Source organism: Marmota monax, unplaced genomic scaffold, assembly GCF_021218885.2.
Source record: "Marmota monax isolate L192 unplaced genomic scaffold, Marmota_monax_Labrador192_F-V1.1 WCK01_AAM20220418_F8-fsc00077, whole genome shotgun sequence".
Taxonomy (NCBI): Eukaryota; Metazoa; Chordata; class Mammalia; order Rodentia; family Sciuridae; genus Marmota; species Marmota monax.
In genome coordinates this window covers 3,624,767-3,648,562 of record NW_026694610.1, presented here as the reverse complement: position 1 = coordinate 3,648,562, position 23,796 = coordinate 3,624,767, and the positions used below count along the sequence as shown (strand labels likewise).

Genomic DNA, 23,796 nt, shown 5'->3' with positions numbered 1-23,796 from the left:
ATAAGGGCATCACAAAGAATAAGGATAATTAGGTATCTGATTATGATGCTGGAAAGACAGGTACAGCATGTGAGAAAAGAGGGTTAGAACAGTGACAATGACAGAAATTTTGTGTATTAAAGGTTCTCTGGGCTTTGAATTTACTTGATTGTACTTACAAGCTACATAAATTTTAAAAACTCTGTCATTAATTATTACTCAGACTCTGAAGCCCTTTTAAAATTTTCCCCAAATTGTCTTCAATTCAGTTAAGGCAAATTGAGCCTCTGATTAATGACTGACTTTTTATTAGTTTAATATGAAGATCAGGAAAAAAATATGATCAATTATCCACATCAATCCTTACAGGAACAAATTAAAAATTTCGGGACTCACCGATCGACAACCCATCCCACTGGAGAGTCCTGTCTTGTAAGCCACTACGTTTGTCATACCAAGGGTGTAAGGACTGCATCCATGGTAGGCTCCTCTGTAAAATACAAGGGGAGAATGGGATCAAGTTCCCTTCTCTTTGGTTGCTAGCCTAGACAGAACAAAAGAAAAAAATCTATGAGGGTAACAGAGATAAACAAGAACAACACAAGCATTCAAATCTGATGACTCCTATTCTTTTAAGCCCATGTCAGGTGAAGGAATTTATTTATCTATTTGACTGGTGTCATGGATTTGGACTTGTGGAAGGAATTTTGAAGACCATCTGTTCAAGAACCCTAACTCTAGGACCTTCCCCACTCTATTATGCTAAAGGAATGAAACGTGGCTTTTAGCAACATGCCAGAAATTCTATGTTCAACAAGGGATAGTCATCTTGGGAAGACAAATATTTGTTTCCATGATGAAAGGATGGCTTTCTATCTTTGGGGAATCCTCTAAGTGACTTATAACCAGCCTTCGTGGCATATAAAAAACACAGGTTTTGTGCCTTTTGAGCCTGACCTGGTCATATTTAGTATAAATCATTCTAATATATTTTGACAATTTCTGAAGTCAAAATCACCCTTAAATAAAGTTTTAAGACTACTGGCGAGAATGGTCACATACTTCAAAGAGGAGACAAAGTTTGTACTAAACCGTGGTAGCACCATGACTTCTTCAAATAGATCATATTTATTTAGATATGTATATCTTGACTGTTATTTTGGTAAAACATCACAGTTCTTTAGTGCCATATTGCTTTGACAACAAACATTTCATTTTGCTTGTGATAGCTACATGTGAGTTTTCTATGGTATTTGTAGTATTGCATGTGCAATACTACACATATAAAGGACATATAAAGTCTTCTTTGAATTTGGACACACAGGTTAAAATGGGACTATTTCTTCATTCCATCAACTTTTTACTGTGAAGTATTCCCATGTGTTATGTCAACCTTTTGAGTCTGTTTAAATGTTCTAAGGCAGGACATTGTAAACAAAAATATTAGTTTTCTGTTATTTTAATAAATCTTATTTTTCTATTATTTTAATGCTAACACACTCCTCAAGTCTTCCCCTCAAATTTAACACTGGAAAGTCACCCCTAGAAAAAGCCCTCTCCTGTTTCCATGCAACAATTTAGAGACAGATTTAGTATTGGGGTAAGTCAACGTTTCTAAAATTAAATATTCTGAGGTATGATTACCTGAAAGAAATGATGTCTGTGTTGTTGGAGTGTGCCCTCGCCATCAGCATGGCCAAGTCATTGGCCTCTGAGCCACTGTTCACCAAGAAAATGACCTGGAGGGGAAAGGAAGACACATGACCTCATGCTTTAATTTAGCTCCCTATTGTTCAATTCATTCAAAGTTGCTAAAGACTGTGTAGCCTCTGATAGTTCTATTGGAGATCTCTTCTATTTGATTGCTTTCAGATATGGCTATCAGCTCACCGTGACAGATAATTAATGCACAGAACACATTCCCTGCTCATGTTCTGGCTTCCTGGAACAGATCCTTTGGGATTTCAAGACTCCTAGCCCTTTAAGATGGGAGCACCATACCTTAAGAGGCTCAGGAAGAAGTGCAGAAAGCTTCTCTGCGTATGTGTGCATTGGAGGGTGAAAGAAGACAGAACTCGTGTGCCACAGGCAGCTGAGCTGCTTTTGTGCAGCAGCATTCACCTTCCTAGAATCACAGGAGAGCAGAGTTACCCATGCTGTCACCAGGCGTGTCCTTCCAGCACATAATGGCCACTGAACCCAGACTGATGGCTGTTCTGGGAATTTCAAGAGGCAGATTTCATCCACACACAAGAAAAATGTTTAACCACTAGAGCTGTCTGATAGGAGATGTGTCGCCTCAGTAGGTAATGAACTCCTTCCTGAGATAAGTGTTAGGGGAGATTCCATGATTGTCTGTTATGGATTTTAGGAAATAAATTCCTAGTTTAGGAGGGAGTTCAGGCTTAGAATTTCTTCTGTGTTTTCTCATTAACCTTCCTTTGAACAGGTTGGAAAATAGAGCTGACTGGTGTCTTCCCATTTTGTTTTCATAAAGAGTTATGGATCTATTAAGCACAATATTCAAGATAGACACTTTGTCCTTCAAAGGAGATTCCGGCACCAGTGTCTGAGCAGTGGTCAGTGTTGATGAATCTTTTTTAAAAATACTTTTTTAGTTGTAGATGGACACAATGCCTTTATTTTACTTATTTAATTTTTATGTGGTGCTGAGGATCGAACCCAGTGCCTCATATGTGTTAGGCAAGTACTCTGCCACTGAGCCATAATCCTAGCCCTTGATGAACATTTTTAATGATTAAAACACATTCTCTGAAGTCCAGGCTAATCTTAGAGTCAGAAGGTTCCTACTGGTGGACAGTAGGAACTAGCAGACATGTGAAGCTCCTCTTGGAAGGCCTTTGAAAGGCAGCCCAAGTTTTTTCAATTTAATCTAAAGGACAACAATTGCTAAAGTTTGTTTCACATCAATTCTGTTTGTTAATATCTATTGTACACACACACACACACACACAAATCAGTTTAGTGGCTCAGTAATTTTGAGACATAACAGTCTAAATGGATTTATTTTCCATGGGATATGTTAATACCCTTAATAGGCTAATGTACAATGGTTTTCTCCAGAGAAGAGAGAGTCTGAAATGTTTTTAAGCCTATTTTCTCATGGGATCCTTTTTGCCAGAACCACTCCTCTGATCGGTGTTCCATAAATCTCACTTTCAAAAGCTATGGAGTGTCAGTAAGCTCTTCAGAAGAGAAACTTGGCCTCAACACTGTTTAGAAAAACATGTTTAAGAGCCACATGAAGGGGGTTACTGGCAGTGTGGAGGATAGCCAGGTGGCATGGTGGCCTCCCACTGCAGGAAAGGAAGAACTCCTAGAACAGGCTTTGTGAGAACCAGTGAGAGGGGCCAGCCCAGTAGGAGAGGCATTTCAGTGGAAGAAAAATTGGTCTATGGGGTCGGGTTGGCTATAAAGAATGAAAGGCAGGAAAGGGTCAAAGATAACTTCAATATCCTTGCTTTTAATACTGGGCAAACCCCAGGAACAGTTGAGAAATACAGCTGCTATTCATAGGGGCTCCTTAAAAAAATAAATAGAAATAGCTTCATGTAGATGATGGATTAGTCTTGGAAATGTTGAATTTGAGCTGCTGGTGGGTTATCATGAGATGAAAGATACCCTAGATGATCATGGAAAATATGGGGACATCTTGTTGTCTGCTCTGGGCTCATAGACATATTGTAACTCCGAGAGGGACAAAGGGTGAAGGGTAGAGGCTCTGTAAGGTTACTGGAAATGTGGTAAATAAATAAGCAGGGAAGGGTCAGATGGAGATCGGAAGTATACAGAGGTCATGAAAGCCGGCAAGGATTAGGACCACAAGGGACAACGTCAACATTATTGGGAGGATTCGGAAATAGGGTTTAAAATTGTTCTCGACTGCATTTTTCTCTACTTCTTTCATGCATGTTCGTACTGTTTTAAGTTGCATCTGAAAAATATTTGGATGCTCCTTGGGATGTCATATGGGACTGGTGCCTCCTGAATACAAAAGAGGAGCGAGAAGGCAATGGAGAGGATGAGGCCTGGGTCTGGTGGCAGCACTCACTCGTCACCTCCTGACAGGTGCTGGAGGAGGAGAACCCTGGACTCCTGATTTGATGGAAGGGCTTCAACATATTCAGTTTATTTTAGGCCTGCTGCCTTTTTCTTTTTCACTTCATACTAGTTTTATTGGCCAGATTGTTAAGGGCAAGGGAGAACAGACCTGAAATGAGATGCTACACAGGAACCTGCCGAGGGCATGTGTGTGGGTGAGTTGATGATCAAGACTTCAGACAAGCTCAAGACTAACTGCTCCATATATGCAGCAAGGTTTGCATCTGTCTCTTATTATCCTTTTTCCCCTTATCTGTCTCTCAGTGTCCATGAAGATCCTCAGGATAGAAATTATTTTTCGCCTCTCATCATCCCTCATCCCACACACCTGTCTCCCTGTTGCTCTGAGACCCCACCTACCCCTCTCTTTCTTTCTGCCCTTTCCTCAATGCACTCCTCTCTTTCAAAACTGTGACTAATGAGAAACACACACAGAAATGTACTAATCACATGGTACGGCCTCACTGCATGTGTAGTAAGAATGACAAAAACTTGTATTGTCAAGAAATGTGCAGCGTCAAGATTTTTTTTTTTAACTCAGGAAAGTGTGGGAGTATGTCAGCCACAATCTACGTGATAGATATATATATATATAATTTTGTAACCAGAGTGAGCAAATCAAGAGTTCTAAGTCACTAACATGATTGTTTTTCATATATTCTTCTGGAGTTAAAACCCCAGGATTTTAAGGATACTTACGGGTGGCAGTGACCAACACTGACAGTGACAATCCCAGAAAAGAAATCCAGGTATCTGTTGCCTTCAGAGTCAAATAGCCATTCCATGTGTCCCTGGTGCAGGAGCAAGGGCTTCTGGAAAAATGCTGTTGCCACAGGAGAAAGATGCTTCTTGTGGATCTCCAGGATATGGTTGTAGGCAAGAGACTGTAGGGAGAGGAGACTAAAATCCCTCTTTTCCTTTTTCCCCTGCAGTTCTTACAAGAGGAACAACAGGTCAATATGCTGATGCCTCTTCTCTCTTGCAGTTCTCTAGGGAACCAAACACAGCTGCCCTACAGGGGCTCACACCTGGCTGTATTTACCTATTCCCCTTCTTGCAAGAAACGAGTCCTCTTAAGTAGCAGAAATGATTCTCTGTGGTCTTTTGACCCCTTTGTAGAGCAAACCAGGAGAAAGGGACTAGAATTTCTACCTCTCAATGGGAAAGCTTAGTTTTGATTTGATTTTGATTATGGAAAAGGGGGGCGCTTTGGAAGTAAATCAATGTCATTTCTGTTGCATTAGTCCTTTTTTTTTTTTAACAACAACAACAAATGAATGGAGTACTGTTAGTGTTAGTGTTTTAATTATAAAACTTTTCTCCCTTGTTTCTCCTCTTTGTAGATTCACCCTGACTGTTGATTCCATAATTTCTGATCTATAATTATTATGTAGACTAAAGGGATTGTTCTCTGTGTGTGTGTGTGTGTGTGTGTGAGAGAGAGAGAGAGAGAGAGAGAGAGAGAACTCACTAGTTATTAGTCTGACAAGATAGCTGTATAATTTTTGGTGAAGGACTAAAGAAGGTCAGATTATTCATTGCTTTATGAGTTAGAAAAGAAATGAGTTTTTAAAGCAAATGCATGTCGTCATGTTTGTGATATGTGTGTGTCCCTGCAATATGTATATTGTCACACATGATTTCTTACTTGTACTTTTTGACACTAGTGCATGCGCATCAGTTCATACACTAGTACTAAATGATGTAAGAAGGTTTGGATGCTCCCAGTGAATAAAAGGATAGACTACCTGGGGTGGGGCTGCTGAGTGGCAGGCAGGGCCATTTGTGTGTGTGTCCTTTTTGAAGAAACAACTGAGATCTTCCAAGGGGAACCACCTCTTTGGATTTTCCCAAAGCACTGAGTCTTACCTGGTATTTTTCAGGCAGGAAGTCGCATGGTGGCATTTTGGGTTTTGAATGAAGACCAAGCTTGGTTCCAGATATCCAGGAAGCATCTGCTGAAAGTGAAGTGAGTTAGGTACTCAACTAAACACGACAGAGGTCTGTTTGTGACAATCACCTATAGCTACCTGAATCAAGGTCCTTAGGCAATTTTGTTTTTAGTTTTATTTAGTTATTTATTTATTTTTAAGTTTTTATTGTTGGTTGTTCAAAACATTACATAGTTCTTGATATATCATATTTCACACTTTGATTCAAGTGGGTTATGAACTCCCATTTTTACCCCGTATACAAATTGCAGAATCACATCAGTTACACATCCATTGATTTACATATTGCCATACTAGTGTCTGTTGTATTCTGCTGCCTTTCCTATCCTCTACTATCCCCCCTCCCCTCCCCTCCCCTCTTCTCTCTCTACCCCCTCTACTGTCATTCATTTCTCCCCCTTGTATGTTTCCAGTTTTAAAAAAAATCATTTGAATCAGGCTTTAATTTGGATTTAAAAACTAAGATATCTCAATAATAAATCTTCTGGGGCATGGGTAGATATTTCCTCTCATGTCTAGTTCAGAAAGGCCGCAAGGGTACTGGGGAAAGTCACGGTTTCTCCCACTGCAACCCTCACAGTCTTGGGAAGCCCAAGTCAAACTCCCCCTAGTGGCTCCCACCCACGTGGACTATGGTCCTCTCTTTAGTTGGCAAGACCTCTGCTAATGCTGTGTGCCCCCAGAGTTGGTCCACTTTGTCAATAAAGGAGTTTCCAGGCTCTGAAAAGCCTACTGCCAGAGTCCCAGAGCACAGTGGCTCCTGATAAGTGTGAAATTAATGGCTGTTGGCTCTTCTTATAGGGAAATAGGTGTTAAGCAATGCAGTGTCAACAAATACCTGCAGATAGATCTGGAAGACAAAACCTCCCAAGCAAAAGGCTGAAAAACTGCTGTGACAAAGGGAGAAAAGTTGAACATTAAATGTGTGCAGCAAGGAGGAAGCTTAGAATTTTTATAGATGAGCCTAAGGTGGTAAGTTAATTTCCTTAAGGTCACCACGCTAGTTCGCTGAAGAATGAGAATGGAATTGCAAGCTCTGGCTCCCAGCCTACTGCTGGCTGTTCCTTGCCACTGGTTGGCCACCTTTCACTGGTTGGCCACATTCCTACTTTCCTGCCAGCGCAGACTCTGACTTCTCTGTAGCAGTGGGATGGGATAATGGAATCAGAGACAATCACAGCAGGAAGAGATGTCTGGAGAGCTTGTAAGTGCTCTTGGAGAAGAATGCTCCTAATTGTGAAGATCCAAGGTCAATATCAAGATAATTTTGCAGGTAGAAATTGCTGAGGAAGCCATGGTTCTTAAGCAGTGTGAAGGTCTGTGTGCCTGGATGACATGCCCGTGTTTTGCGTGACCAACTGTGAAGTCACGGTCCTGAGAAACACATTTGGATTTAAAAACAATTGTGTTTTTCAATGAAGTGAACAATTGTGTTTTTCAATGAAGCTGGAAAGGAGCACTTCTGTATTTTCTTTCAAAGAGATCCCACTCACTTTTCAGTTCTAAATAATCACTAATGTCATTAATTTGCTCTTACTTTAAAGCAAGTGGCTTTTAGTTATCTGTGCATAGAGATGACAAAAGAATAGCTTAGGATTTCTGAGAATTTCACCTTTTGAAAAGCTTTTTATTGTGCCTCTCTGCATTAGTTACTCTTCTGAGATGGAAAAAAACTTTTTGAGTCTTTCTGAGAATTCAAAATCCCTTTACTTTATCTCATTTTCCTATCTGTAAAATTGGAGTTGCCCATTGAAGAAGTTATATGTTCTCTTGACTCCAAGGTTATAGGATTTATGAGCGTAGGCTGGGTGGAGGAAGACAGTTGGAGAGAAAGACTTGATAAAGAGAGCAAGAATTTAAAATTTTCATTCATTCATTCATTCATTCATGTACCAAGGAGATAAGCATACGATGGTGCCATGAAGGTTATAAATAAAATACATAAAACTGTGCCTGAAGAAATGGAGGAAAGAAAGAAAGGAAGAAAGAATGAAAGAAAGGATGAAGGAAGAGAGCAGAAAACAAACAATCAAGGAAAAAAAATTAGTCAATAAGTAAAATAAATCTATAAAATACCCGAAAATCTCTTTCCTGTCATACCATCCACTTAATAAATAAAAACTCAAAAATCATTGTAATGATAATGATAATTAATGGCTTAAAAATGAAAATGCTTTAGTTTTTATTATTTTCCAAAAAAATTTTTAAAATCTAAATATCTAGATAAGTATATGCAGTCTTTATTCAAAATAGCCTGTGTTTCCAGGATAAGAACTGAGGGTTAAAAAAGCTTTTTCTCATATTCTTGGAAATTGTGCATGTGCCTATGTTCAAGTAGGTATGGGTGTGGAAGGGGTTGGGTTTGGGAAGGGATAATTGAGATTTGGGTTAATCCAGTTGAATTCCGGGTCTATTTCTAAATAGGTATTTTTATGTCTCTTTTTATTGTTTTTACTGATCTGATATTGCGTTTTTAGAATAAAAACAAATGACAACTGCTGATTTTCATCCAATTTAACAATTTCTACTTCAGCTCACACATATAGCTCAAGACATTAAAAGAGAATTCAATTCAGGGAATAATATCTCTCTAGTATAACAAAGGTTAATTGGGTTTAATTTCTCAGTTGCTTAATTCTCACAGAGAATTCACAGCAGACCACATTGCTTTAATTTTGCTTTCTTTTCCTGAAATCACATCAAAATGGTAAAACTGTTGGGCAAGATAAATGAGAGAAATCAATTTTTTTTGTGGGCCTTTGTAATGGTAAAGATTTTTATAACATCTACAATCAGTTTTCAACTGAGAGTATTTACCAAGGGCTTCCTCACCCTCACACACACAAAAAATAAGTTTACAAAATGCTTGAAAAACACACAATGCATGCAATGTGCTTTATTAAAATGCTAATTATATCTGATTTCTGCCAGCATCTTAGGTAACTACAACGCACTTGTCTCATATGGTATCTTATTTGATACTTAGGATAGCCAATGAGTTAGGAAAGGCATATTTTTACCATCTACCCGTCTTGGAGCTGAGACAATGACATTAAATGTGAGGCCTTGCCTGTTTTTGGGACCTTCACACTGTTGAGAATCTGAGCTACCTACCTTCCATGGAGGGTTGTTGAAACTGCTGGGGTCCAGAGTGAGGTACAGTGACTGGTTAGAGGAGAATTATTTTTTCTCACACCCTTCTCCTGCACTGGAGCTTCCAGATCCTTTCCCCTTCATAAACTGTCTCTCAGTTGCAGGGGATACTCTCTGTTGCTGCTCTGTATCATCCAGTCCCTGACAAATTCTATAACACTCTTATTTCTCTGCCCCATTTTATTACTCAGAGCAAAACACCAGGTAAATGCCTCCCACCAGTGAAACCCTTATCAAGCTATTTCTTCCAGATATTATGGCTACTCCTGCCTGGCCCTCCTTGACCCCTCTTCATGCCCAGCCCTGTCTACCTCCTCAAACTCCTGTGGGTGATTTCAGCCCCTTCTCCCTCTTTCTGCTCCTTCTTGTCTTCCTGACACATGCCCTTTTGCTGGAGTTATAGTTGTTCACAAGCAAGAGAGAGCTGCCTGATTCTGGACTGGTGGGTCTTCCTTTCCCCACTTTGGGAAGTGAGCCTTTTCTGAGATCAGTAAGGGGTACAAGCAGGAAGCCTCCCTTTGGGGCTAATTTTATTTTTTTTTTCTTATGGAAATGGTCATTATTTACCATGCATGCACTCTCCTGTGAACCCCTTGTTTGTGTGAGAGAGGACCTATGATAGGAAAACAGCACACTGGAGCACATTCCCCACCTACCGAGAAACTATATAAATTTTGCAGCCTTAGCAATTTTAAACAGCACACCAAGAATTTTTTCCATTCTTTATACTGAAGGCAAATTGCTTTTATAACTTTGTAAACATCTTTAGCACAAAGTGGTTGTGCCTATCAAGATAGGCAAGGCTGAATATTTTGTGTATATCAATATCATTTAGTAGATATGTGGCTATTACAAAATTATGGCTTATTTATTTCTGCATTTGACAACACTTAACACGTGGAGGTCTTATCTGCTTCAATCCTTCATTCTATTTTTCTGTTCTCTTAGCTTGACTTGTTTTTACTTATAGTATGTATCTTTATATTGGATATATATATATATATATATATATATATTTGTTTATCTTGGTATTCCTGTCTCACCTCTGGTATACACAAGAAAATGGATTTTGTCTTGTTCATTGTGGCCATGTCTGCAACAGTGTGCATAATAGATGCTCAAGTAATTTGAATGTACATTTTGCACATGGTAGGTGCTCAAGAAGTATGCATTTATTGCAAGTGCTAGTGTTCTGTGCAAGTCCAAGTGTATGTATTATGAGTGTGCGTTTGAATGAACAAACACAAGCAGAAATATTTATAGGTATAGTAGACAAGCAAGTAGACACAAAGGCCCCAAAACTTTTTGAAAGACTATGTGAAGAATGTGGCATTCATGTCTATGTGGCACAAGTTTAACAGATTACTTCTCTGTAGTATGCTTGGTAGAACTGCATCTAGCAGTTCCCAATGAGTTGATCAGATCTCTAGGCACCAAAAAGTACATGAAAAATGCATAACACCACTACTCATTGGAAAGTTGCAAATCAAACCACCATGAGGTGTCACCTCACCCCAGTTAGAATGACTAGTTTTTAAAACAGCAAAAAATAATAAATACTGGAGAGGATGTAAAGAAAAGGGAATTCTTATCCACTGTTGGTGGGAATGTGAACGAGTATAGCCATTGTGGAGAACAGTATGGAGGTTTCTCAAAAAACTAAAAATAGAACTACTATATGATCTAGTTGTCATACTTGTGGGTACAACCACAAAGGAAATGTTATCAGCATGTTAAAGAGATACTTGCATACCCATGTTTATTGAGGTACTCTTCACACTAGCCAAGCTATAGAATCAACTGAAATGACTACTGGCAGATGAATAGATTAAAAGAAGGTGGTGTATATACAAATGAATATCATTTAACTATAAAAAGAATGAAATCCTGTCATTTGCTGCACAATGATTGGGACTAAAGGACATTGAATTAAGTGAAATAATAAAATAAGTTAGATACAGACAAATACTGCACATTATTTCCCCAAACTGCAAGCCAAAAATACTGATATCAAAGAAGAAGAGAGTAGAACAGTGATTACTAGAGGCTGGGAAAGTGGTAAGGAGAAAGAAGGGAGATTGGGGAAAGGGTATCAAAAAACAGACAGGAGGAATGACTTCTGGTGTCCTACAGCACAGTGGGATGAACATAGTCCACCACAGCCTAAATGTCATGAAGAGCTAGGAGAGAAGAGTTAACAGGCTCCAAACAGAAAGAGATGACAAGGAGCTGGAAATGACAATTGTTTTGATCTGATCACTCTAGAATGTATATATGAGTGGAATTATATGTGTGAATATGTATGACTGTTGTATCAACAAAAAATAAAATTACAGATTAAAAAAACAGAACAACAACAACACAAAACCAAAATAAAAACCCTCTCTAGTTACCAAGCCTCACTTGCCATTTCTAAGTCACTGGCTGCTACCATTAGCCCAGCTCAGAGACTGGGGTAGAAAAGGGGAAAGGGCCAATTGAAGAGAGCATTATCGCTCACTTTGTGAATTACTGGTACTTTCAGCATAATTTTCCCCTTACTGAGCATAAAACTCTGGTATAATTCTAACTCCTTCTGAGAAAACGGGGTTAAATGATGTCCTGGAAAAACCTTATGAATTAGGGAAAAGAGAATTCTAACTCAAAAGGAAGAGTGTGGGTAAAATTGGGCATGGTGGGATCACTTTCATTTGGAGTCAGACAGATCTGGTTTTTAATCTCAAATTGTCACTTCCACGCTTTTGCTTTTGACCACAATTCTTCTTATTTTTTTTTGTTCTTCTGTCTCCTCATCTGTGGAATGGGGTTATGGTATTTACTAACCAGATTTTGTGAAGGTGAAAAAAATAATATGTTGAAAGCATCAGGCAGGTATTCATAAAATTGCAATTGTGGGGTGGGGGCGTGAAAAAGGAGAGAAAGCAAGGAAAGAGAAACAGGAAAGACGAGGGAAAAATGAAGACAAAATTGACCACGAGGGAGAATGGAAAATGGTCCCCTTTGACTGTTTGGGGCCTGTGGGGCACAAGATGCTACTCTGGCATAGAAACATACGGACAGCTGCTTAAGCTTGTGATGGCAGGAAGCAAGTGGTTAGGATGTAGTGGGGCTCTAAGGAATCAAGATCCATGTGAAAATCACCAGCCCGTAGGATAGAATTCCACCAATGTTTGGCTGCCCCAGGTCTTCTCACATTAACTGTTTCTGCTGCAGAAAAAAGAGAGTCTGAGCAGAAGGGGAGAGCCTGGGGTCTGGTCCTGGTGTGCCTGGGTGAGTCTGGGCAAATTTACTGCATTTCTGAGTCTCCTTGTCAGTAATAGGGTGGGTGTGGGGTGAGGGCACCTCCTAGGGGCAAGGTAAAAATTTGTGAGGATATGTCTTTAAAATGGTCATCCCTGGGCATCTACATATTGAATTTAATGCTTTAGTTTGAATTGCTTTCCCTTGATTACTTCTTTATAATACATCTAAGATAGCATGCCATTCTCATTTTGACATTGTGTATAGTCAGGTTTTATTATCCATGGATTTCATTTCAGAACAGAGGGGGCATTAGAAAATATTGTCTATGGAAAGGGGACACGGCATAAGACAGGATGGGAAATCACTGTTACATGCTCAGTTTCTAAGACCCCATCCAGCTCTTACATTCCCAATTCCCAGACAACAGACTCCAGAGTTTGTGCCTTCCCTTCTTGCTGACCCTCTGCTGACCCATGTCCCCCTGGTTTCCACTCACGGCTCAGCGAGGGACACAACTTGGAGGTCCTAGGAGAGGAGGTCTCTAGGCACAAGGCTCTCCGCAAATGTCTCCAGGCTGAAGTCATTTCTCCCAGGCAGGAAGCAAACTCCTGTAGAAGCAGGTCAGTGGGAGAATGGGCTCCAACTGCACACTGACCAGCTGGACTTTGAGATTAGGAGGGGGAGGAGGCTCTAGAAGGGGAGTCCTGGGCTGGTGACTGCCAATGGCCTTGGGTTAGCTCCAGGGCTTGCCATCGCCTGCAGTAGTGCCTCAAGAGAGGAGAAATAGGGAAAGTGGTGGGGGAGGTAGAGGGAGGAGGGGGAGAGTGAGAGAGGAAGGAAAGGGGAAGGGAGGGAGGGGAGGAGGGGGAGAGTGAGAGAGGGAGGGAAGGGAGGAGGGGGAGAGTGAGAGAGGGAGGAAAGGGGAAGGGAGGGAGGGGAGGAGGGAGATGGAAGAGAGAGGAGGCTAGGCCAGGTGGTTCAACAAAGCAAAGGTTGTTTGGACTTGTTTTGTTTGTCCTATATTCCAGCTGGTTCTCATTAGGTCAAGCTTCTCTCTGCAGGAGGCTGGTGATGGGTGCTGGATGAAGATCAGTATGAATTTGAAGGGTCTAGAAATTGAGAAATCAGGGAGGTCAATAAGAGTGCCAGGAAGAGGGTCTCTAGAAAGTGAATGAAAATTGGTTTGGGGGTCTTAGAGAAAAGAGAAAAGAGTAATGGGGAAGGAAGCATTCAAAGGGACAGAGGACAGGGTACCGAATAGCCTGGTAAGGACCTGGTATATATGGATCCTCTTAATTGCCTGAATGAGGCAAGGGGTTGAGAACTGGGGAGTTAGTGTGTTTTATTTCTATGATATTTTTAGTGTTTTAATTTACCATTCATCACTCTGGCCTCTTTCTAACTCCAATCTCCATAGGCAACTATATAGTGGATTTATATCTTTTTGTTGGCATCTATTCTTGGAAAATGTGTATTGTTTGGAGTGAATGCATTTTCAATTTATGCAATATATCATCTTTGTCCTTTCCTCCCTACCCAACTCAGAGCCATGTTTTTAAGATGTAACCAGGTTGCTATGAGTTCATCTCTCTGAGGTTTCCAATTATTTCAAAAAATGAGAGTCAATTCATTTTGCCTGGAACACTTAAGGGGGATAGTGACAAGGTAATTGGATCTAGAGGGGACAAGGAAGTGGGGAGGGATAGACCCTGTTGATCTTGCAGAAAGAACAATTGACTTGGTTATATTCTTTACCAACACCTGGGAAACAAACTTTTTACCCCAAGTGCCCACAGAAGATGGGGGCAGTAGGTAAGCACAGAGAGCATTTTAAATTCAACGTGAATTGTCTCCCTTTGCCTGGACTTCCTGCTCCCAGCCCATTCTGCTTTGGGGGTTGTGTGATCAGGCTGGTCAACTCCTGCAGGAGTGACCCAGGTCAGTGAGGCCAAGGGACATAGCCTCTCTCTGGGAAGCACAGTCTGTCAGGCTGTTAGACTGTGGGGAGCAGAAGTTGAGTTCCTGAAGTCTGGTGTGAGCTGTTGAGCTCTCCTGGGCTTTGGTGTTTGGTGACGGCCTGTTTCTCATGGAGGTCACTTTCGCATGTCCTCACATAACAGATGGAGCAAGCAGGTTTGCTAGGGCCTCTAGGTAAGGGTAAGAATCTCATGGATGAGAATGCCATCCTCCCCCAAGAACCCCTCAGTACCATCACTTCCAAGGTTAGGATTTCAACATGTAAATTTAGGGGGATATATACATTCAGATCATAGTAGGCACTATTCAAAGATTTCTCCTGCTCTCTTCTTTCTTTTCCTTCTGATAATTCAATCACACGTATATTACCCCTTGTGAAATCATCTCACAGTTCTTTGAGGTTCTATTATGAGGGTTTTATTGTCTCCTCTTTTTTTCTCTCATGCATTTCTTCTTGGGAAGTTTCTGCGAGTTTTTTTAAACTTAACAAATCTTTCCTCAGCCACATCATCTTCTGATGAGCCCATCAAAGGTATTCTTCCTGTTACAGAATTTATGATTTCTTGCATGTACTGTAGGTTCTTTCTTGGAATGTCTATCTTTCTGCTTATATTGCTCATCTGTATAACATTGTGTATTTTTTTTCCATGGGAGCTTTTAACTTAGTAATCATACTTATTCTATATTGATAATTGCAATACCTGTGTCATATCTGAGTCTGCAGCTGGTGCTTATTTTTTCTCTTCAGACTGTCTTTTTTTCCCCTAACATTTTATCATCCCTTGTAATTGTTTGATAAAAGCTGATCATGTTGTATTTGATAATAGCATCTAAGGCAAATAAACCTTTTGGGTGAGATTTTATGTTAATCTGGTTAGGAATCAGGCTAAATTTAGTGTTTGCTCCAACTGTAGGTGCCGCAGGATTTAACTTCTAGTTTCTTTGCTTTTGTACCCCCTGTTGTCTTTGAGTTTCCCTATAACTTCCTCCTTAAAAAGAATTGGGGTCATAATGGAATGAAATTAGAAATCAATGATAATATAAAAAATAAAAACTACTCTGACACCTGGAAACTAAATAATATGCTACTGAATGAACAATGGGTTGCAGAAGACATCAAGGAGGAGATTTTAAAAATTTTGGAGGTTAATGAGAACATAGATACAACATATCAAAATCTCTGGGACACTATGAAGGTAGTTCTAAGAGGAAAGTTTATTGCATGGAGTTCATTCCTAAAAGAAGAAGAAGTCAACAAATGACTTAATATTATCATATCTCAAAGCCCTAGAAAAAGAAGAAATCTAGTGTAACTGATGTGATTCTGCAATCTGTATACGGGGTAAAAATGGGAGTTCATAACCCACTTGAATCAAAGTGTGAAATATGATATATCAAGAACTATGTAATGTTTTGAACAACCAACAATAAAAAATTAAAAAAAGAGAAATCTACACCAAAAGCAGAAGAGAGAAAATAATTAAAATCAGAGCTGAAATCAATGAAATTGAAACAATTGAAAAGATTGACAAAACAAAAAGTTGATTCTTTGAAAAAAATAAATAAAATTGACAGACCCTTAGCCATGTTAACAAAGAAAAGGAGAGAGAAAACTCAAATTGCTGACATACATGATGAAAAAGGAAATATCATGACAGACACTACAGAAATACAGAAGATAATTAGAAATCATTTTGAAAACTTGTACTCCAATAAAATAGAAATATTGAAGGCATCAACAAATTTCTAAAGTCATATAATTTACCCAAAGTGAATCAGGATGATGTACACAATTTAAACATATAAATTGCAAGTGGCAAAACAGAAGATACCATCAGAAAGAAGTCTACCAACCAAGAAAAGCCCAGGTCTGGACGGATACACAGCTGAGTTCTATAAGACCTTTGAAGAAGAACTAATACCAATACTCTCCAATTTATTTAAGGAAATAGAAAAAGAGGGAGCACTTCCAAACTCATTCTATGAGGCCAATATCACCCTAATTCCAAAACCAGGCAAAGACACATCAAAAACAAACAAACAGAAAACTTCAGACCAATATTTCTAATGAACATAGATGCAAAAATTCTCAATAAAATTCTGGCAAATTGAATAAAAAACATATCAAAAAGATCGTGCACCACGATCAAGTGGGATTCATCCCAGGGATGCAAGGTTGGTTCAACATATGGAAATCAATAAATGTAATTCATCAATAGACTTAAAGATAAGAAGCATATGATCATCTCAATAGATGCAGAAAAATCATTTGACAAAATACAGCACCCCTTCATGTTCAAAACACTAGAAAGATTAGGGATAACAGGAACTTATCTCAACATCATAAAGGTTATCTATGCTAAGCCCCAGGCCAACATCATTCTAAAGAAAAATTGAAGGCATTCCCTCTAAAAACTGGCATCAACAAATTTCTAAAGTCATATAATTTGCCCAAAGTGAATCAGGATGATATACACAATTTAAACATATAAATTTTAAGTGGCGAAATAGAAGATGCCATCAGACAGGGATACCCTCTTTCTCCATTTAACATAGTTCTTGAAACACTGGCCAGTGCAATTAGACAGATGAAAGAAATTAAAGGGATACACATAGGAAAAGAAGAACTCAAAATGGCACTATTTGCTGATGATATGATTCTATAACTAGAAGACCCTAAAAGTTCCACCGAAAACTTCTAGGATTAGTAAATGAATTCAGCAAAGAAGCAGGATATAAAATCAACACCTATAAATCAAATGCATTTCTGTGTATCAGTGACAAATCCTCAGAAAGGGAAATGAGAAAAACAACCCCATTTACAATAGCCTCAAAACAAACAAACAAACAAACAAAACTCAGGAATTAATGGAAGAGGTGAACGATCTATGTAATGAAAACTAAAGAATGCTAAAGAAAGAAATCAAAGAAGACCTCAGAAGATGAAAAGATCTTCCTTGCTCTTGGATAGGCAGAATTAATATTATAAAAATGACCATACTACCAAAAGCACTATACAGATTTAATGCAATTCTGATCAAAATTACAATGACATTACTCATAGAAATAGAAAAAGCAATCATGGAATTTATCTGGGAAAATAAGAGACCCAGAATAGCTAAAGCAACCCTTAGCAAGAAGAATGAAGCAGGTGGCATCACTACCCCAGACCTTAAACTATACTACAGAGCAATAGTAACAAAAACAGCATGGTATTGGCTCTAAAACCGACTGGTAGACCAATGGTACAGAATAGAAGACACAGAGACTAATCCACAAAATTACAATTATATCATATTAGACAAAAACATGCACTGGAGAAAAGATAGCCTCTTCAACAAATGGTGCTGGGAAAACTGGAAATCCATATGCAACAAAATGAAATTAAACTCCTCTCACCATGTACAAAACTCAACTCAAAATGGATCAAGGACCTAGGAATTAAACCAGAGACCCTCCTTCTAATAGAAAAAAACATAGGCCCTAATCTCCATCATGTGGGATTAGGCCCCAACTTCCTTAATAAGACTCCTTTGGCTCAAGAATTAAAATCAAGAATCAATACATGGGATGGATCCAAAATAAAAAGTCTCTTCTCAGCAAAAGAAACAATCTGTGAGGTGAATAGAGAGCCTACATCTTGGGAGCAAATCTTTACCCCTCACACATCAGATAGAGCACTAATTTCTAAGGTATATAAAGAACTCAAAAAGCTAAGCACCAAAAAAGCAAATAATTCAATCAATAAACAGGCCAAGGACCTGAACAGACACTTCTCAGAAGATGATATACAATCAATCAACAAATATATGAAAAAATGTTCATCATCTCTAGCAATTAGAGAGATGCAAATCAAAACTACTCTAAGATACTATCTCACTCCAGTCAGAATGGCAACTATTATGAAGACAAACAACAATAATGTTGGCGAGGATGTGGTACGCTCATACATTACTGGTGGGACTGCAAATTGGTGCAGCCAATATGGAAAGCAGGATGGAGATTTCTTGGAAAATTGGGACTGAAACCACCATTTGACCCAGCTATTCTTCTCCTCTGTCTAAATCCAAATGACTTAAAAACAGCATACTACACAACCACATCAATGTTTACAGTAGCACAGTTCATAATAGCTAATCTGTGGAACTAATCTAGACTCCCTTCAATAGATGAATGGATTAAAAATGTGGCATATATATTACTCAGCAATAAAAGAGAATAAAATCATGGCATTTTCAAGTAAATGGATGGAATTAGAGAAGATAATGCTAAGTGAAGTTAGCCAATCCCAAAAAACCAAATGCCAAATGTTATCTCTGATATAAGGAGTCTGATTCATAGTGGGATAAGGAGGGGGAGCATGGGAGGAATAGATGAACTCTAGATAGGGCAGAAGAATGGTAGGGGGAAAGGAGGGGGCAAGGGGTTAGAAATGATGGTGGAATGTGATGGACATTATTATCCAAAGTATATGTATGAAGACACGAATTTGTATAGAACCAGAGATATGAAAAATTGTGCTCTATATGTGTAATAAGAATTGTAATGTATTCCACTGTCATATATAAATAAAATATTAATTAAAAAACTTTTAAAAATGGAGTCAGTAGTTCTTTTAGCTATAAACCACCATTATTATAACTAAAGACCTAAAATGGGACTGGTCTCAGTGTTTAGTGGGTCTGTGTCTCTGGACTGTGACCTTCAGAAATGTTTGTCTGGTAGTACAACTTAAAAACAAAACAATATAAAGCAAAATATTCCTGTTTCTTCCTTCCTTCCTGGTATCAAGGTATTTCTTTGAATACCTTGGATTTTCTACCTTGGGTGAGAAATCAGATTAGAAGGGCCTAGTGCAGGAAGAATGCCCTTCCCAACATAGGGCAAAGACATTTCCCTTGCAGAATAGATCCTTGCTAAAGTGAAGGCTCTGAGCATGTTGCATAATGGTGATTACTCTCTCTCTCTCTTTTTTTTTTGGCCAGAGTGAAGAAGATATCTTCATCTTCACAATCTGGTGATGTTCCATAAAGGTTTTGGGGTCCCCTGACCTTGGCAACTAGAGAGTTCTTCTTATTTTCATGCTAGTAATTTGTCTTAAGTTACTATTTAAGTGCTCTTACTATTTATGGCCTCGGTGGCTTCCCCTTCTGGTAAGCAGATCTTGTCTGCAACTTAGCATTTGCCTGTCTCTAGATTTCAGAGTCATAATTCATTTTGAAACTTCACTTTTCTGGTGGCTCCAAGAAAAGTCATTAATTTTAATTTATCCATCTTCTTCTTATTGCAAGAATGGGAGTGATGAATTTCAAGCTCTTTTCATGTTGAAATTGAAACTGGAAGACTCTCTATATTTTATTTACCAAGTCCCTATTCATGGGTAGCTAGATTTTCTCTAACATCCTAGGACATAGAATTGTGTGTACCTGACTAATTATTTTTTCTTTGAATAAGTTCTTTCAAGAAGCATCCTTAGGTCAAAATTTGTAAACATTTTAAATGCACCCTAGTAAGATGGCATCAATTTATAGTTCAACTAATATTATAAAAAAACTGTTTTCCAAGATGTTCATTCTTTTGACATATATAGAATTATATGATATGCACTGAATCTGAAAATTGGGATGAGGAGAAAATTTAAATTTCATCTAGATCTTAATTCTCAGCCTACTTGGAATATCAGTTCCAAGTCTTACCCAAGGTTCACAGTAAAATTCCAATTATCTCTTGAGTTATAAGGAAATATAAGAGACTGAATCTCTTCACTTGTTTCTTCCTTGGGCTGATCAAGTATATAATTTGCTCCTTTTCATATACTATCAGAGATGAGGAACTATCTCAGTTTACACAAATGGTAAATAAGAGGAACAGAGTTTTCAATCCCTTGAAGTTCTCTGTTTCTCAGAGATTGAATAACTTTGAAGGCTCAGAATATATTTCTTCACTCAGGAAAATATTGGGGTTTGTCCTTTAAAAAATATTTTCAACTGGGAAAGCATTGTTATGTTAATAATTGAAGGGGAGAATTTTTACATACAGGTTAATCAGTGGTTTATTAGTTGAGTCCTGAACATAACTGAACTTTGCTTTTTTGCCTGTAGGCCTTCTGCCCATAAAAGTGCAGGATTCAGTTAAGACTTTCGAAGGGTAAACAACTGTCTTTTCAAATTGTTCATCTTCTAATTCATTTAGGAGTTGTAGAATTGAAGGAAAGGATTAAAAAAAAGAAAAAAAAGTGCTGGGAGCCATTAGCCAAGTAGGTATGACAATTTCCTTGCCAGCGTACCCCATGTTGCTGACATGTTGCAGTGACATTGAATGTACGTGACCTTGCTCAAGGACCAAGGCAGATTAGGGTGTTCCCGGTTTTAAGATAATCGTGTTTAGGGCGTTCCCAGTTTAGGTTCCAGGTTTAAGGTTTAAGATTATTCCTGCTGGGAATAGGGCGTATCCTGCTGCCTGAGTTCCCCTTGAGTTCTCACGGGATTCAGACAATATATTTTGGAGACAGAAGCCCAGTGGAGGTGGATTTGGGCAGAGAACGTGGATTTCCCCAGAACGTGATGGTAGACGGCTGGTGTGAGTTCGGGAATAAAGAGTTGCTGTTTGAATCTACAAGCTGTGTGGTGGCTCGTGATTGTGTGCCCAGCCAGACTGCGGCAAAAAAGAATTTCAGGTAAAATGTAATTTACATGAAACCTCATTATAGTTATTCCATTTCAAAATGGACTATGAAGAATGGTGTGCATGGGGCATTCAGATTGAGATTGACAGGTGTGTAAGAAGAGAATAACCAAGTGGAGATGTGATTCAGAAACTGTACCTATTAAGGTTCATGCAACACTCATTTTATTGAAACATGGTGCAAAATCCAAGTCCTCTCATTTATTCATTATGACTGAATAAAAGTCTCGTGAGAATTCCTGGACTTGTTACCTTGTAAAAAGCCATCTGGGACACTTAGGGCTACGTGGATTTCCTTAGCTTTCCCACTGGATTTTAGTTCCCAGAAGGGCTTAGAGTGCATCCATATTGCTTGCTATATTCTCACACAGTGTTTAACACACAATGCTTAAGTTTTGTTCAATAATGCCTATGGCAGACGCCTGATGAAAATTGTTATTGAGGAAGATTTGTATTTAGAAGGGAAATGTGACAAATCCAAATGATTTTCTCTTGGATAGAATATATGGCAGAAATTTTTTTTGAAGCTAAGCCCATCTTAGCAATTGAACAGCTAAATTCTCCAGTGGTTCATATTTTGAACTTTACAACCAATGCACAATTAATTCTTCCAATCATAGCAGGATGGGATTTCTTAGAATTTGGCTATGACTGGGGTTATCTCCATGAGGAAAGAGCTTCCCTTACACTTGTGGCCCTCAGGTACAGTGAGTCATCTGACAAGGATCTTTAGTTGTTTCCAGTTCTTATTAAAAAATTGGCTGTTGTGAATTGTGCTGCCATAAACATTGATGTGGCTGTGTCCTTTGGGTATAGACTAAGGAGTAGGATAGCTGGGTCAAATGGTGTTTTCATTCCCAGTTTTCCAAGGATTCTCCGTTCTGCTTTCCATATTGACTGCACCAATTTGCAGTACCACCAGCCATGTATGAGTTACCTTTTCCCCCACATCTTCACCAACACTTATTGTTGTTTGTATTCATAATAGCTGCCATTCTGACTGGAGTGAGATGAAATCTTACAGTAGTTCTGATTTGCACTTAGATGCCCTTCAATAGATGAATAGATAAAGAAAATGTGGCATATTCACAATGTAATATTATTTAGCATTGAAAGAGAATAAAATCATGGCATTTGCAGGTAAATGGATGAAGCTGGAGAACAGAATGCTAAGTGAAATTAGCCAATCCCCAAAAACCAAATGCTGAGTGATTTCTCTGATTTAAGGATTCTGATCTATAATATGCTGGGGGGGGCGGAGAATGGGAGGATTAAATGAATTCTAGATAGGACAAAGGGAAAAAGGGGAGGGTCATGGATAGGGAGGGGACATAGGGGTAGGAAAGATGGTGGAATGCGATGGTCATCATTACCCTAAGTACATGTAAGAAGACACGAACGATGTGACTCTATGTACAACCAGAGATATGAAAAATTGTGCTCTATATGTGTTATATGAATTGTAATGCATTCTGTTGTCATGTATAACAAGTCAAAATTTAAAAAGAATTGGCTGACTTAAAAATTCAGATTAAAGGGGGCTGGGGATGTGGCTCAAGCGGTAGCGCACTCGCCTGGCATGCGTGCGGCCCGGGTTCGATCCTCAGCATCACATACAAAGATGTTGTGTCCGCCAAATACTAAAAAATAAGTATTAAAATTCTTTCTCTCTCTCCCTCTCACTCTTTAAAAAAAAATTCAGATTAAAGAAGAAAAATAAAGGAAGGGTGCATCATATCAGGAAAGGAGAACTGTCTAATCACCCAAAGGATAACATTCTTAACTAGAAAGAGAAAACCATCTAGCTACATGCAGTTCATAAGCACACCTAAAATATGATGACATAGAACAACTGAAAGTAACGGAACAGAGATTTCCCACCCCAAAGAAACTGCATTAACAATGTTAGTATCAGAAAAAAGTGAATTTTGTGACAAACAGAATCATTAAGGACAGAAACAATTATATTTAACAATGAAAAAATGATTCATTAAGAGTGTTCAATATCTAAGTCCATATTTATCTAACAATATATTCACAAAGTATATAAAACAAAACTGATAGAATTGTAAGAAACAGGAATTTCCACAATCCTAGAAGATTTTAACTTGCCTAAATCATCTGAGGAAATTCTATCTCAAGCAGCAAAAAAAGGAATATCATAAATGCAAAAATTCTAAAGAAAATTTTAGCAAATTGCAAAAGTACATCATGAACAAGTGAGGTTTTTTTCAAGATTGCAATTTAACCTTAAAAATATTCTCTAAAGTAATTCTGTATAATTAAATTAACACATTAATTAATTAACAGTGAAAAGCCATGTGATCATTTCGATAGATGTAGAAAAAATTATAGGAACTTTTAACACCAATTCATTAGAAGAAACTATTAGCAAACAAGGAACTTATATTAAGGCATTTCCTTAATATAAGTAAGGGTATGCGTAAACACCTACATGATGCATTACACTTAATAGTGAACATTTAGCAGCATTCTCTTTAAAGTCAAGAGCAAGAAAGAATGACTCTTCTGTTACTCTGCTTCTATTCAACACTATTCTCAATGGGCTATCCTAAGAAATAGATGAAGAAAGAGAAGAATGATAAACAAAAAATATCTAAGTTGTTACTTTCTTGTTAGAGTCTGTAAACAAGTCAAAATAACACCTGGCATTTTGCCAGGGGTA

At 38.5% G+C, this 23,796-nt stretch overlaps 1 protein-coding gene across 2 annotated transcripts in view; it reads right to left on the bottom strand.

Annotated features, from left to right (window-relative positions):
* Window positions 1-13,125, bottom strand: part of Agxt2 (alanine--glyoxylate aminotransferase 2) — a 35,521-nt gene extending 22,396 nt beyond the window's left edge. The window contains exons 1-6 of one of the 2 annotated variants that reach the window (XM_046422300.2): window positions 12,946-13,125; window positions 5,971-6,059; window positions 4,801-4,985; window positions 1,981-2,104; window positions 1,624-1,718; window positions 376-469 (exon numbers count right to left, since the gene is read on the bottom strand). In XM_046422300.2, the coding sequence (XP_046278256.1) occupies window positions 376-469; window positions 1,624-1,718; window positions 1,981-2,104; window positions 4,801-4,985; window positions 5,971-6,059; window positions 12,946-13,033 (675 nt within the window). In that variant the 5' untranslated portion in view covers window positions 13,034-13,125. The remainder of the gene's footprint in view (window positions 1-375; window positions 470-1,623; window positions 1,719-1,980; window positions 2,105-4,800; window positions 4,986-5,970; window positions 6,060-12,945) is intronic. The other variant, XM_046422301.2, reaches the window with a different exon arrangement.
* Window positions 13,126-23,796: the final 10,671 nt, after the last annotated feature.